Source organism: Lissotriton helveticus, chromosome 6, assembly GCF_964261635.1.
Source record: "Lissotriton helveticus chromosome 6, aLisHel1.1, whole genome shotgun sequence".
Taxonomy (NCBI): Eukaryota; Metazoa; Chordata; class Amphibia; order Caudata; family Salamandridae; genus Lissotriton; species Lissotriton helveticus.
The window spans coordinates 1,173,079,530-1,173,095,079 of record NC_136067.1 but is presented as its reverse complement, the minus strand read 5'-3'; the positions used below and the strand labels follow the sequence as shown (position 1 = coordinate 1,173,095,079).

Sequence of the window (15,550 nt, the reverse complement as noted above, 5' to 3'; positions counted from 1 at the left end):
ACTAGCCACCCAAGATATTCACAGAAAGAGGACTTGCTGAAGTCTCTTGTTGGGGCATTTAAATTGGCGGCCATTTTTCAATGTCCTTTTAGCCTTAGTTTATCCACCAAGACAATCGAGAGATGAATTAAGTGCACCACCATTTTTATCAATACTATGCTAAAGATACATTGATGTTTATCATATTGCCTCTTCTAAAATGTAAACAGACAATATTCCTGTATGTGAGGAAAATTATAATGAACAATTTAATGTTGGAAAAATATACGGGTTTAGTAAAAGGCTTCGTGTTTGAAACATAAACACCCAATGTTCTTTCCAAATGAAAACACATACATTATTTGGTGCTCCTGGTATCCCTTATACATGGTAAGACTTGCATTTCACCAAGATGGTCGCTAGTCTGAATGGGGTGATGCTGTGTTTGAATTGGTGTGGGTTGACGGTGTAGCAGCACACTGTAAACGGGACACATGCTGCGGTTTTGGCTGCGAGTGATACGTGCACTTTCTGGCTTTCAGTCGGTCCCGGAATAAACAAACCTGCCTGTCTGCCCTGACCCCTGCTGTGTTGACAGGGCATGTGACTCGAGCATCCTCTTCCGTCTTCTCAAAGCATGGGGAAATGTGGAAGGCTGGGGGGCCGCGCATAGTCTCCGATTTAGAATCTTCTCACCCTCCTCTCCGCAGTTTAAAGCTGGCTCCTGCAGCTGCCCAAACACGTATAGACAAGTGCACGCTTGTAGACTCGGGCAAACTACTGCCTGTTTTATTTGACGAAGGGCAATGACTTTTAAAGGGGCGTTTTAATGTAAAGCAAGAGCTGTCAATGTCTGTGGACGGAGTTCACGGGATAATTAAGGGCTCGCTGGAGGAAAGTCCTCAGTTCATACAGCAGGTTTCCCTGGAAGGAGACCTTATACACATGGAAGATCTGGATCCCTCTCGACAGAGAAGTTCTGACCTTGTACAGGAGAGTAAACAATGCCACGCCACTGAGGAATCGCACGGATCCCCGGGGACCGGACATGGCCTAATAGAAGACAGACCGGGGCTACGGGATAGTCCTAGACAAATGCGGTCTCAAGAATGGGTTACTGCGGTTGTGCATGGATCTGGGTCTCAGCACTTGAAGGAGGCTCTTGTTGGAACCACAGAGGCACTGGGAGAGCCCAGTCAAGCTTGTAAAAGTGTCCCTGTCGGACTGGCTGGGGTACTGGATAAACAGGAGAACTCCCAGTTGGAAAGATCAATTTCTGAAACGTTGGAAAATATGAGGAAAGAATATAGTCATTTTGAGACAGAGTTGTGCATGGAAGGAACCCAAATACAGATGCTGGGACGCTGTAACTATCTGAAGGAGCAAGATTGTGCAGTGGTGCTAGGCCATGGGAAGAGGGAGTTATATGACGTACCAAACCTGGAAAGCACTGAGCCTTTGAAAGAACTGCCGAGGAGCCTGGTGAAAGACCAAGGGTCTATACAGAATGTTAAGGGGGCAATAGTAGTCAGTGATAGACCTGTAGGTAAACTTGATATATCTTTGAAAAATACTAGTTTTGATCAAGAAGCATGTTGTACAGGAGGTAGACCCTTCCCTATGGAAGGGGCCCCCATGTCTCTGGAGTGGCACATGGATAGTGATCGTTCCACAGAGGATTCTCCGTTACTAACTGTTGCACTGCCTGAGTTGAAATACCAAGAGGCAGCAAGAACAGAAACTGACATTTTATATCTGGAACCATCTATTTCTGCAGTGCTGCAGGATACCGGTAAGAGTAGAGAAGGTGGACACATACCATTCTTGCTGCCTAAATTGATGTATTTATCAATGGGATCTGATTGGTCTGTTAAAGAGAAACCTTCCCTCTGAAATGTTGTTAAAGTTAATTATGTTCAATACAACACTTAGTAGAGAAACACCCACAGGTAGCACTGATACCAAAACGCATTTTCAGTTAGAGTGAACTGATCCAAACTTCCTCCCTAGGTATCTCTTTCCCAATGACTGATACCATATGCAGATACATCTCCTCTAGTGCCTTCACTCTACTCACCCTAGCCTTCTCACTGTGCCCAACTTTGTGCTCAAACTTACTTCTGCTCAATTTCATCTACTCTGCCCTCACCGCTAGATCTGTATCTCATGTTTACATCTTCCATTACTTCATCGTCCCTCCCTCACTTCTATTCATTACACACGAGGCATTCCTGCCTCATCAGACACCCATACCACATGATTTTAATTGCAGTTTATAATGCCCCCACCCTCCTGTTTTTTCAATGTCTCACCTAGATTTCGACGCGTGTGCCAGGCGCTGTCCATGTGCGGGGCTGCAGTAATTTTCTTCATCTTGGATTGCTTGTCAGTCACAGCGAGCCGGACCGATCTTCATACTGGCCATGAAGCGCTGTGTCTGGGAGTTGCAGTGCACTCCCTTGCAGTGTCTGCTCGTCCTGAGACCTGATGACATCGTTATCAGCTCACTGTTGCTGTGCTTCCGGTGTTGAAGACAACCTCGGAAGCTGCATCGAATGGGGGACAGCGCGGCTCCTCTGCTGTCGGTTTCTCGATAAAATTTACAGTAAGGGCGTCGGGGGAGGCAGTTTTTTATTGTCTTTTCCTCTTTTGGATTTGTTGTTACTATGCCCCTGTGAGAAGTTAGCCTGGCATATGATGTCCATTAGGTCTAGTGGGCACCTTGCACCAGTCTAATCGACCCTTATTGATGGTGGTTGTAAAGTCAACCTTATAGAAAGCTATCCTAGGGGTAGCAGTGGCGAGCAGTCTTCAGGCCAAGACTTCAGAGAGCGAATTAAGCCAGTTGTATTACCAATTCTAATCCCTTAAGTACCAAGTGAAAGCACATCACACAAGGTGTATATCAAATATATATATATGTATTTATTCTAAACACAACCCCTCTGCACTCTTTATGAGGTCAGAGGTAAAAGTACAATACAAGTTACTTAATTGGCATACGATAAGTTGGGCAGTATACGTTTTGCCCTAGGGGCCTCACAAACCATACACTAAAATAGTGGTATAAGAACCACGTGAGAATTAGAAAGCAGGCCTGGGGCCTGTGGAATCGCTGGGGCTACTCTAAACAACCAAAGGTTAGGATATAGGAGGCCCATGGGAGACGCGTGCAGTGACTAAACACATCCGCGGGTTACCGTTGACTTTCTATGGGAAACAAACAAGTTACAATTTAAGGACACTTCTAAATGAACTACGATGGAACCCTTTTACACTTAGACACTAGGAGGGCCAATACCCTTGAGACTGCCAGAGTACTCCTGTTACCTTACCCACGGAAGCCGGGTGCATGGGTCTCTTTTGGTGTCGGATTTCGTCGTCAATTTCAATGGAGATCTGCAAAGAAGTGATGCAGGCGACCAGAGGAAAAGTGTCCGGGAGGATCCAAGGGTGGATCGAAGATCTGTAGAACCTGAAAGCAGAAGGGACAGAGTCTGGGCCACTTGCCAGTGACTAGGGCGGCGATAGGAAGATGCCACCAGATGTCGGGTGATTTCAGGTGAAAAGGTGAAGCTTGTCTCTTCAGCCACGAGGACCAGGAGGCGTCGACGACAACCAGGAGCTGGATTCAAGCTGTCCCACGAAGGATCTAGTTGACTGCGGTGTCGGTATCCGGATTGGACCGAACAAGCCTTGGCAAACGCAACCCACGCAGGATGTCGAGATGGGCTTCGGTGCAGACCAGCAAGGTCTGTGGAACTTCTCCTTTGCAGGGAAGTTGGAGCAAGCCTGGAGCAACCAGGAAAGCAAGTTAAAGTAAAGGTTTGTCTTCTTGGGGGCTCACTAGCGAACGGACCAGGAACCACGAAGACGCGTCGAGCGGAAATGCACAAAGCGAACCCACGGGCCACTCGTGGAGTGTGGAGCTCTGTGCTTCGGGGCAAAAGGTGCTCAAGGCTGGGGCTTCAAGCACCCCAATGCACAACTTCTGGATACCTTGGGAAGTCGATGCAGGTAGCAAAATTCAGGATGTCCAGGAGTTCCGGTCCCACGTCTCTCGTGTCCGCCATGGGTCCCAGCTTTGCTCTGAGCGAAGGTTGGGGTAAGAGATGTCTGGAAGCCCATGTCCTGTGTTGCAGATTCTTCGGGATCCGGCGGGAGCCTCGAAAATGCAGACTGACAAAGATGCTTTTGGTGCCTGTTTCAACAGGGTGGTCACTCCTTGACCACAAGGGAGATATCTTCCGTCTTCCAGTCGAAATGGAATGTCAAAGGTCCAGGATATATGTTTCAGAGTTTCGTCCAGAGTAATCTAAAGTCCTAGGGACTGGGATCCTATACTTATACAAAGTTTAGGGGTTGGACTAACTTTAAGGTCCCTCCTATGGGTGGACCTGGGGTGGGGGTGGTTACACCCCTTCCCCTTTGTCCAGTTTCGCGCCAGAACTGGGGCTGAGTGCCCCAGCAACCGGTTTTAACTGGGAAATGCATTGAGCACCTAGTGTGCCCCAGGCAGTGTCTGTAAAACATTCACTGAATGCAGTCCTCCCTGCCCCAATACACTAAAGCCTGTCTGGGGAGGTGCCAGCACCTCCCTGGACAGGAAACCAATTGTCCTGGCCTCCCCTGCCGGAGTTTCGTCCAGCAGCAGGAGGGCAGACTCGTGTCTGTGGCAGCAGCATCCATTTTGTGATGCTGAGGCTCTGTTTAACTTTAACCAGGTAAACTAGTAACTACATGTCTTCTCCCTCTAGAAGGGTGGAATGCTACCCCCGCCGCCAGGACTGGTGGGGGGCGAGGGGGTAGTATTCCAAAGTGTTTAACACCATACACAACATGTTTTTATAAAGCCAAACCAAAGTTAGCATTAACCGCGAGGATTATAATGCACTTAAGAGTATATGGTATGGCTATATCATAGAACAGCTATAAGGAGATGGTTCCAAAAGCTGCAGAGGGGCTCAGCTCATGCTAGGGCACCCTCTCACATAAAACCAAGCACTCTGCCTCCAGGATTGTTAAGGCCTGCCATAGGAGGTACTAATAGGTGTATATGTGTCTATATGTATATATAGATATAGGTATACTATATCTAAGTAAGGGGTGATTACACCACCTTACCCAGGCTGTGTGAACAGACCTGTGGTGTCAGTTTGGAAGGCAAACCAGGGGTGGCACAATACATGCTGCAGCCCCCGGTAGGCCTAGGGTGCACCTATGCCCTGGGTACCTATGGTACACTATACAGGGGCTCACAAGGGTGACCCAGTAACCAATCTGGTATGTACCTAAAGTGCATGGTATCAATTTAGTGAGAGAGCAGCTGGGCTGTGGGCCTGATTAGCAGGTCCACAGCCACACTAAAGTCGAAAAGCCAGAGAATCACAGCAAAAAGTGGGGGTAACCATAGGAAGCAGACCCTATTCTCCTACAGCCCCTTCCTTATTGGTACTGGGAAAATGTATTTCCTATTGTGTCTCTCATTTACTGATTGGTCACGGGAGGGGGGCAGGTGGTTCTGCCATTATCTGGGTGACTCCCTGTTTGATATTTTTACTTGTCATCATGGGGGGGAAGCGTGCATCTAAACGCAAGCATGTACTGTCCTCTTCTGAAGAGGATGAGCCTTATCCTGCTCACCGGAGCAGTTCCAGGGGCCCTAGGGATCCTTCTGCTTTACTCTCTGCCTCTGAGGTTCAGGCGATGATTGAGGCTACTGTGGCCTGAGGTCTGGATGCCAGGGCTGAGCCCAAGCGCAGGGGTTCTCGATCGGCTGTGGGTCTGGCGGACACTCCCTCTGGGGGCACTTTGGCTTCTGAGGCTAGCCGTCCTTCTATCTCTACGGGAAAGTTTGTGCGTAGAAAGGAGGTTCCGGACATTCTATAGCTTTCCAGGAGAATTTGCGGTTGCTCCTTTCTCCTCCTCTGAGGCAGCGGCAGGCATGTTTCCAGAGTATGTTAAACCCCCTGTTTTTGCTATGCGATTTCATGACCAGAACAAGGACTTGATTACTGGTGAATGGCATGACCTGGAATGCTCTACAGTTCTGCACTTTCTGCAGAAGCTATCTGCTCCGGAGGAGGGGGTGGACTCTCTTCCACATTCAGTTAAAGTGGATGCCATGTTGGCCACTCTGATTGGTCCTACCATGATTAATCCTGAGGATTGTTCTCCTTCTGATGCTACAGACAAGAAAATTGAGAGGCGCAGGAACTTGACTTGAGGTCAGGTGTTCAATCTGCTTATGTGGCTCAGTCTCTGGTTTCTTTGAGAAGTTGGCCACTGCAATTCAGGAGGAGACAGATTATTTTGAATTGCTTGTTCATGTTGAACTGCAGGCCAAGTGTTGGCAAATATGTCGTTTGCTGTTCTGAGGTTATCTGCCATGGCGACTGGTTCCGTGGTGCTGGCTCCGAGGAATTTGTGGATGCGCAACTGGAAGGTGGACTTCTCCAAGAAGATTTCTCTCACGAAGAGCCCTTTTGAGGTTAAAATGCTGTTTAGGGGTCTGTTGGACAGCATGATTACCAAGTCTTTCAAGGATCGTAAGCATGCTCTTCCTCACCAGGGGAAGGTGTCTTCTTCTTACTCTCGTCACTTTTGGGACCCGCCTTCTTCCTTATGTTCCTCCCGAAAGACCTCAAAGCCTTTTTCGGACTGTCGAAGAAACTTCCAGCCAAAAAAGTTGTCCTCCTTGGCTGGTGCTAAGGATCAGCTTGATTCCTTCAGGTAGAAGTCCTGACAACGATTACAGGGCAGCATCAATGCCTGTGTCGGAAGGCTTTTGTGTTTTCTAGAGGCCTGCATTCGGGATGTGAGGGATCTCTGGGCCTTGACTATTGTCAGGACCGGCTATCGTATCGACTCTGTCACTCTGCCTCCCAGATGGGGCACCATCAGTACTCTTTTCCCCAGGGATCCTGAAAAGAAGCAGGCTCTTCTCCATGGGGTTCAGGCTCTTCTCGAAAAAGAAGGTGATTGTGCCAGTTCCCTTGGACTGGGTTGCTACTCAATTCTTTTTCTGCTTCAGAAGGTGTCCGGTGGTTTCAGACCGGTTCAGGACCTTAAGAGAGAGACTGGGTGGTTCAGGGCTATTCATTTCAAGATGGTGACTTTGCAGTCCATAAGTCCCTCGGGGACTTTATACCTCCATAGACCTCCAGGACGCTTACCTCAAAGTTCCTATGTCTCTGGATCATCAGATGTTTCTGAGGTTTTCGATAGGGTACTTCCATTTTCAGTTCGCTGTGTTGCCATTCTGAAGTCTGCCCCGCAGGTCTTCACGAAACTGTTGGCTCTATTGGTGTTTTTGCATTTGTCACCCCGAGTGGGACGGGAATGCTCAGACGTGAGTCCTGTGCTCTCCATGCCACTGGAATCAAGCTATCCTGGCTGATGAGGGCTGAAAGCCCGAAACTGGTCCTAGGATGCTTGTTTCCAGTCCAGGGAGGACCTGGCTTGGCAGTTCGGGCTGGACTGTTCCCATGGGGCACAGGGTCAAGACTGATTAGCATATGGCTGGGTTCAAACTGGAATGGCATGGTGAGCAAAAAAACGATGGATTTAGGCCCAGATCTCTGTACTGGGGTGAATGTATGACATTGTTCTGCATTCTGTCCATCAACTGTTGTTTTTGCAACATTACGACAATGGCTTATGTGAACAGGCAGGGAGGACCAGGTCCACATCTCTGGTGGCGAAGAGTTTGTTTTGTTGGGCAGAGTCTCATATGTTGGCCCTGTCTGCGATCCATATTCAGGGGGTCTCCAAAACTCTTGTGGACACACTTAGCAGAGCCATTCCGTCGTCGGTGGATTTTGCCTCCGTCAGGAGTTCTTTGTGGAGCTTACAATGTGCTGGGGTGTTCCTGTGATGGACCTTTTTACAAGTGTTCTCAATGCCAAGGTGCCTCTGTTTTGCTCTTGAAGATGGGAAGGTCGTGCTCTGGCAAGGACGCTCTTTTCTGCCAGTGGCCTCTTGGGCTTCTTTACGCGTTTCCTCCCTTTCTACTGCTTCTCCGGTTCCTTTTCAGGGTCTGGACGTTGTGGGCATCAGTCATTCTGTTTGCTCTGGCTTGGCCCTGGGCCTCTTGCTTTCCTCTTCTTGTGGAGATGAGGACGGAGTTGGAGTGGTTGTTGCCCCTGTATCTCTCTCCCTTGGTGTTCCAGGTATTGCAACAGTATGTTGTATCCAGGATGCGCTTGGCGGGCTGGAGGTTGAACTATTAAGTCTACTGCATAAGTGGGTTCCGGCTGGTTTGACCTCGGCTCTGCAGGCGGTTAGGAGCTCCTCTACCAATAAGTCTTATGTGCGTCACTGGCGTTCTTTCAGTAGGTGGTGTCGGTGTGAGGGTTTGGACCCTACGTCTTCTGCCTTATTTGATGTGATGCTGTTTCTGCAGGGGGGGCTTCTTTGTGGTTGATGGTTGCCTCCCCTAAACTTCAGTGGGCTTCAACTAAGGCTTTTCAGAGTTCTTGGGGCAATCTGTAGATCCCGTTGGCTTGGTGGGGCGGCTTTTCAAGGGGTTGCGTAATGTTCTTCCTTCTCCTCAGAAGAACTTCCCTTTGTGGGATCTGCCATTGGTTTTGGAGGACTTGATGGCTCCTCCTTTTCAGCCCCTGGATTCTGTGGATTTGCGTTTGTTGTCCATTAAAACTTTCTTTTTTTGTGGCTATTTTCTCTTCTCAGCATTTGTGTGAACCGGATACTTTGTCTTTCAAGCATCCTTTTTGTAGGGTTTTTGAGGACCAAACAATTTTGAGGCCTGTCCTCTCTTTTCGTCCTAAGGTTGATTCCCAATTCCATTAGGACAGGAGTTGATTCTGCTCTCCTATTTTGAGTCTCCATCTTCCGAGTTGGATGGGCAGCTGTATTCTTGGGATGTCAGGAGGGCTCTCCTGATTTATTTGGATAGGGTGGGTTTGGACTCTGATTTCTCTGGCCTATAAGGCTTCTGGTCCGGTTTCTCCCCTGGAGGTTCAGGGTCATTCCACAAGGTCTATGGCTACCTCTTGTGCTGAGGTCCAGGGCGCTTCCATTTCTGAGATCTGCCAGGCAGCCTCATGGGCTTCCCCATTGACTTTTGCCTCTCATTACCGGATTGTCTTGGAGGTTGACCGGTCTGAGGTTTTTGGGTCCAAGGTATTTTCCGCTATGGTCTATGAATAGTGGGCGTTCCCTTTTTGTCTGTGATGTTCAATAAACATGTATGTGTGCGTTACCAATTTGCTTGTCTTGTTTGGTTTTGTACATCTCATGTGTGTAATGAAGGGAAGCGAGGAAGTGACAATGAGGTAAAGATTCAATTACTTACCAGTATTTGCATTACTCTGAGTCCTCTTCCTTCTTTTCTATTAATTACATCCCTCCCTCCCTGGTAGTCTAGGCCATTGGTGAGGTGTTGGATTACGTGGTATTACAGGAGGATGGAGGGGTTTTTAAACTGTGATTGAGAATCATGTGGTATGGCTGTCTGGTGAGGTAGGAATGCCTTGTGTGCAATGAATAGAAGCGAGGTATGAGGGCTCAAGAGTAATTCAATTACTGGTAAGTAATTGCAGCAGTACAGCATCTAAATCAGATCAGTAGGTCCATCTCCTTGAACTGGTGTTCTGAGACTAACTCACAAGTCCATCTCCTATTCAACCTACTGTGCAGATTTCAAATGAATAGATAGCTTGTAATATACTCACAGTGGTATGATGCTGTTTTGTTTCTATTTTCTTGTCCTCTTCATATTTACTACAGATCATTAGAGCCCGAGTTATTATATGTCACCCGAAATGTCAAATTAACCAATGTACCATGCTCACACTCCTTGTGTTAGATTGTTTCTGCTCTAAATAAATACACAATTAAACATGCTGAGGAAAAGAAATGTTCCTTTTTGCTTAACTTAGTGGCAACCGTTTTATTAATACTCTAAGGACGAAAAGCTTAACCTGAGTCTTTTCTGGTAGATCTCAGAATGCCACCATATAAACATTCACAAAGTGAGCAGTCCTACTAGATACGTCTGCTGGCCACATGTATGAGCTGGCAAGATAACAGGGGGTGAAGTAGCCTGCTGAGCAGACTAGTGCATATCCATCAAGTTTTAGGTTGTAATAGCGGTACTATGGCTCAAATGGTTAATGCACTTGCTTCAGAAATCTTCAGATGCACAAGGTTTAATTTTGATAAAATAGTATGGAGGTTAAAGGTCTCTACCTATAAGCGGAAAGGTTATAGCCAACAATGGGAGGTGAGCCCAGTATTAACAAAAGCTTTTCATAATAGTTCGATCTTTACTTGCTTAAACTAAAGCGAAAATTGGAAGGAAAATGGCTGTGAGCAGCATATAAGAAACTGTAGTACTGAGGACCTGGAACCTGATGTTATTCTTATTACCTTCAACAATTACGCTAAAGTTGATATACAAATCTGCATAAACATAATAGCAACACATTATTTATGTAACGAAAAATGAGTTAGGGAGGTTAGAAAGTCTGTTACTTGTGGCACTAAAAATAATTCAATAGAAAGTCAAGAGTAACCTTAACAAGTCCCATTTTAACCATTTGCATTGACGTCAGAGTAGCTCTATAAAGTCTATGATTGCGACATACTACATTCCACCATCCTTTACAATTGACATTGTTATTTTTTTAGTTAGATTTAATAAAATGTAAAACAATAGAAACTAGTAACTCAGCAAACTTGCCAACCAAATGATTGAAGACCAATCTTTAACAACCTCACCAAGGAAAAGGTACCTTTTCCTAAAACCTAGCTTCACAGAGCAAATGTCCGTTATCCCAAATTTGAATCCAAAATGATCTAACCAAAGGACTTTCAAACATATGCATGATATCACTATTTCTCTTGCACATGTGCAACATTTATCATCACTTCAAAATTTCATTTTAAAAAGCATATCCAGTATCATGAATATTCTAGTTTAACAAAAGAATTGCAGCTTAAGAAGTGGAGTGGAAAAAAAGTGGAATGAATTGTAGACCACATCATTCCCAAGTAGAGATAGGAAAAGTGCAATTCAAATCTTCTTCCTATTCTGATTCAGCCGTGGTTTTAGGTTTGTTTGTAATAACTAATGTATACGACATCTAAATAAAAGTTGCCTTAATACTCGTAAAATTATGTGTGGGATTGAGTTGCTTCTAGGTATGCCGCTATCAGCGAGGGATCAGGAAAAACTGGTTCACAGATTTCAATAATTCATCATATTTGTGACAGAAAGGAAGTGGGACATTTTTGCTGCAACTTTTTAAACGAGAGAAGTGTATTCAGTGAAATCAACTGTTTGACAAAATATCTTTTTTTTATCTGTTCATGACTGTTAAGGATTTCATTGTTATTCTTAGTATTATCATTGTGCAAAGGGAGGGAAGATTCACATTTTAATAGAAATGGCTCAGTCAGCTTACATGAATAATTGTCGGGGAAGACAGCTTAGGCCTTTGTGCCATTCAAATCATGTATTGTTTAACACAGATCACACCAGTTTTTTCCATGAATTTATATCAGTAGTGGTAATTCCAATTAACAAGTTTCACCCTTGTTTAAGGGTGAAGACTGACTGATATTTAAATAAATCTGGAACATTTAGGCCAGCATTCCTGTAGCAGTGTTTGTGTTTCTGTAAATGAATTCACGCACATCTATTCCATTCAAAATGAAAAAATACCTTCAATTGATTAAGAATGTTACAGAAAGGCTCACAGGAAGTATAGATAATAAAATCAGTAATGGATAAACACATAATTGTCATGATGTCAAGTTTACCCCGCCATTAAAGGAAGAGGGGAAACCATTTTTCATGGTGTTGTAATACTGTCTTTGACCTCTTCTGTGTTCAGTTTGATCATATCATGAATTGAAATGCAATGTAAAACACTCAGATATTTAATTTGATTACTATTCCATGCTTATCCAGAATGTCAAACACACCTTTAAAATAGCATTTATTTAGTAGCATATTTTCAGATTCACCAATATTTAGTTTAAAACCAGATACTTTGGACAACAAGCACAATATATGAAAAAATGCATCCAAGAAAGTAAGGATTTGAAATGTATAACAACAAATCACCTGCATACACTGCAAATTGTATTTCTTCAAACATTTCTCCCGACAACATTTTCGGTTGTCGTACTTACGATAAGATAGCTGAGTTGGCAAATAGAACCAATCTGAGCATTCAACAAATATTTAGTGAGGCTTTCATTAACAAATATATACTTAGTCCTTGACCTAGATCGAGGAGCAGGTGACTAAAAGCTATATTCCATGAGATCTGGATTAAATATTCTGAAAGCATAACTCTTGGGCATATTTAGTTTCCAAGTTTCTGTCCAGGAAGGTATCCATCAACTGATTGCAATTCCCCCAACAATACATTTCTCACATCAGCAAACTTTGAGTTTAGTAGACGTTGAATCAAAGAAGTAAAACACTATTAATTGTAGCATATGGAAACAGCATTCTTTCTTTATCATCCATCTAATTTATAATAGTACTAGTAGTCAGAAATTTGTGAAACAAACTTACCACGCTATAGTGTTGATTGGAGGCAAGTAATATACACAACCCACTCAACCTTTCTTCAAAGAGCCAATATCCTTCACAATCAAGTGTGTTTCCTGAAATAATTAAATGTGATGTTTCCCTTTTGACACAAATGAGGAAACATATTTTTTTTGTTTTTTTTTAATTTTATTTTTGTGATTTTATATACATACAGCAAAAAAAATGTTATATGGGTTTTACACCCCTGGTAATACAAGGTATGACAGCAAAAGTATATTTTCGGCAGGGTCCCCCTGCGCTGGCTATATATTGATGGTAGGATTAAAGATAGAGGATTACAGAAAAGTAGGAATAGATGTAGCAGAATGATAGGAGAGGCTTAAGTCTAACAATACCATTATGACTGTCCGGGACAAGATCTATTCCCGCTACTGTCTCTTTGGCTTCATCAGGAGCCTTGCTTACTTCCAATTACGCTGTGGTGTTCCTTATGGAGGTTCAGATGTGATCAGGCCTTTGTCCATGGTTTCCCTCAGGCATCTGGAGGTCGATTTCCAGGGAGTGTATTGTAGCGCCAGACTGTCTGCTCCTCTAAGGTGGGTGACCCAATTGAGCCATCCATTGCACGTAGTTTTGGTGGAGTCCTTCCAGTTTGCTAACACTAGTTTGATTGCTGTGGTTAGAAGTAGGTCCATTAGCTCCCTATCTCCCTCGGAGGGTAGATCGGTTCGGATGAATGCCGTGGTGAGTGAGGCAAAGTCTCTTACAATTTTGCACTTGAACGTGTTGTCTATAAAGTCAAACACCCTGTCGCAGAACCCCTTGAGTGATGGGCATAGAAAGATGAGATGTTCTTGGTCCCCTTTGCCTATGTTGCAGTTCCAGCAGGTTGGGGTGTCCCTGAGGCCCAGTGCTTGTAGGCGGTGTGGGGTCCAAAATGTTTTGTGGCGCAGCCAGAGTTTAGTTTCAACCAAGACTGGGGTGATCTTATTACGAGTGGCGGATGACCATATGTTGGTCCACTCTCTGTTGTTTAAAGGGGGTTGTGTGCGTTTGTCCCAATATTCCTTTGTTTTGTTGTTGAGTTTGGAGTTTTCTGGTCGGAGTATCTTGTATAGGTGTGAGGCTTGGTGTCCTAATTTGTTTATGTTTGCTACGCACTGGAAGATCGAAGGTAAGGTATCTGCTAATTTTGACTTTGATAGGGCTGTTTTTATCTTTAGAAATCTGTAGAGGTCTAGTTCTTCTAGGTGGTGGGATGCTTTCAACTCTGCGAAAGTCAGCGGTGAAGCGTACTTTTCTAGTTGGTGCAAGTGTGAGATGCCCTTCTCTATCCACATGTCGGATTTGAGAGTTTTCCCCTTGTATTTTATATTGCTATTTGCCCACAGCACTTCTGATTTGGACCCTTTGATGCAGACCTCCATTTTTTTGTCTAATTTTAGGAGCGTGATCTTGGTGTTTTTCAGGATTGTGTTATTCGCGTGCGGGTATGCATTGACCGTAAGTAAGGCTAATGGGTTTAGATTGTTCAGTATGGCTTTTTCCACCTGCCGCCATATTGGTGTATACCCCGGTGTCTGTCCTATCCAGTGTGTTCCTTGCTTAGCTAGGAAGGCTAGCTGGAAGAGCCTAAAATCCGCTAGGTTCACCCCTCCTTGTGTCTTAGGGAGTCTTAGTTTCTTAATGCTAATCCTTGCCTTCTTGTCTCGCCACAGGAATTTGGTGCAGATTTTGTCTAATTTTTGGTGGACCTCATCTGTTAGGAGGATTGGGAGCATGCCTGTCAGGTAGTTTACCAGGGGCGTGATAATCCTTTTTAGTGTTTCAATTCGACCCCACCATGTCATGAATTTAAGTGACCAGGGTTCTAGTTGCTTCTTTACTTTCCCTAGTAGGAGTTTCTCGTGTGGCGTAGTGTAGTTATCAGGTCGCTGTCGAAGAGGATACCTAAGTACTTGATGTGCCTTGTTTGCCAGGCCAGCCCCGACTCTCCTAGTATTTCTCTGGTGCAGTGGACGTTTAATGGTTTACATTCTGACTTTTCACTGTTCAGTTTGTATCCTGATAGTCCAGCTAATTGTGGACATTAGTGCTCCTATCGAGGGCTTTGGTTGACTCGTCATTATCAGTATGTCATCTGTGTATGCAGCCACTTTTACTGTTGTTCCATTAATATCTACCCCTTGTATGTTGTCGTTGAGTTTTATGTCCTGAATTAGGGGTTCTAGGGCTAGGAGGAAGAGCGCGGGCACCCCTGTCTGGTTCCTTGCTGGAGCTTGAAGGGGTCTGAGGGTGAGCCATTTATGGTGATATGTGCCGAGGGGGACTGGTACAGGGCCATTATCATCCTAATATAATCTTCCCCTAGGTTAAATGTGTGCATACATTGTTCTAGGAAGGCCCATGATACACACATTGACCTATTAGGAAAAAGAGTTACATTACATAAAAGCACAGTAACTTACATATATTAGGAGTACCTAAATAAACTTCATAGGCTGTGGAATATTAATGTATAGAAGGTAACCAACTGTTCAAGAGAAAAAAAAGAGAAAAGGATTAGAAAAAAAACCAATTAGGAAAATAATCCCACTGAATAAAGAAAAAGATACAGTGAAAAGCCAAATGGACTTCCACAATATAAGTACGGCTTAAAAAAGAGAGCATTGAAAATGAGGAACAGAGGAATACCACAGGCAAGGATGAGCACACCTGCAAATTTATCGAAAAAACACAATTTAGATAAATCTAAAGCACAATGTGATATTGGACATACCCCAAAAGAAATGAGTAATGGAAGCAAAGTTCAATAAAGGTACTTTCAAAGACAAAGCAAACAGCAGACAATGTGATGAACATTTGTGACAGACCCATGAGGACAAACATACACTCAAAGAAAAAGATAAAGTAAAATACATAAAAAATAGGAGAAAGGAATTTCTTCCTAAAACTACCTGAAAGGAAATTGCTATGTATAAACAAAAAGTTCCTCAAGTGTTTCTGCCTTTCATTGATTCTCCTTTAAGCAGTTAAATA

At 44.4% G+C, this 15,550-nt stretch overlaps 1 protein-coding gene across 1 annotated transcript in view; it reads left to right on the top strand.

The window, feature by feature from the left end:
- The first annotated feature begins 483 nt into the window (after positions 1 to 483).
- LOC144762633 (uncharacterized) overlaps positions 484 to 15,550 on the top strand; it is a 676,873-nt gene continuing 661,806 nt past the window's right edge. The window contains exon 1 of the mRNA XM_078647868.1: positions 484 to 1,771. Coding sequence (XP_078503994.1) covers positions 829 to 1,771 — 943 coding nt within the window. The 5' untranslated portion in view covers positions 484 to 828. The remainder of the gene's footprint in view (positions 1,772 to 15,550) is intronic.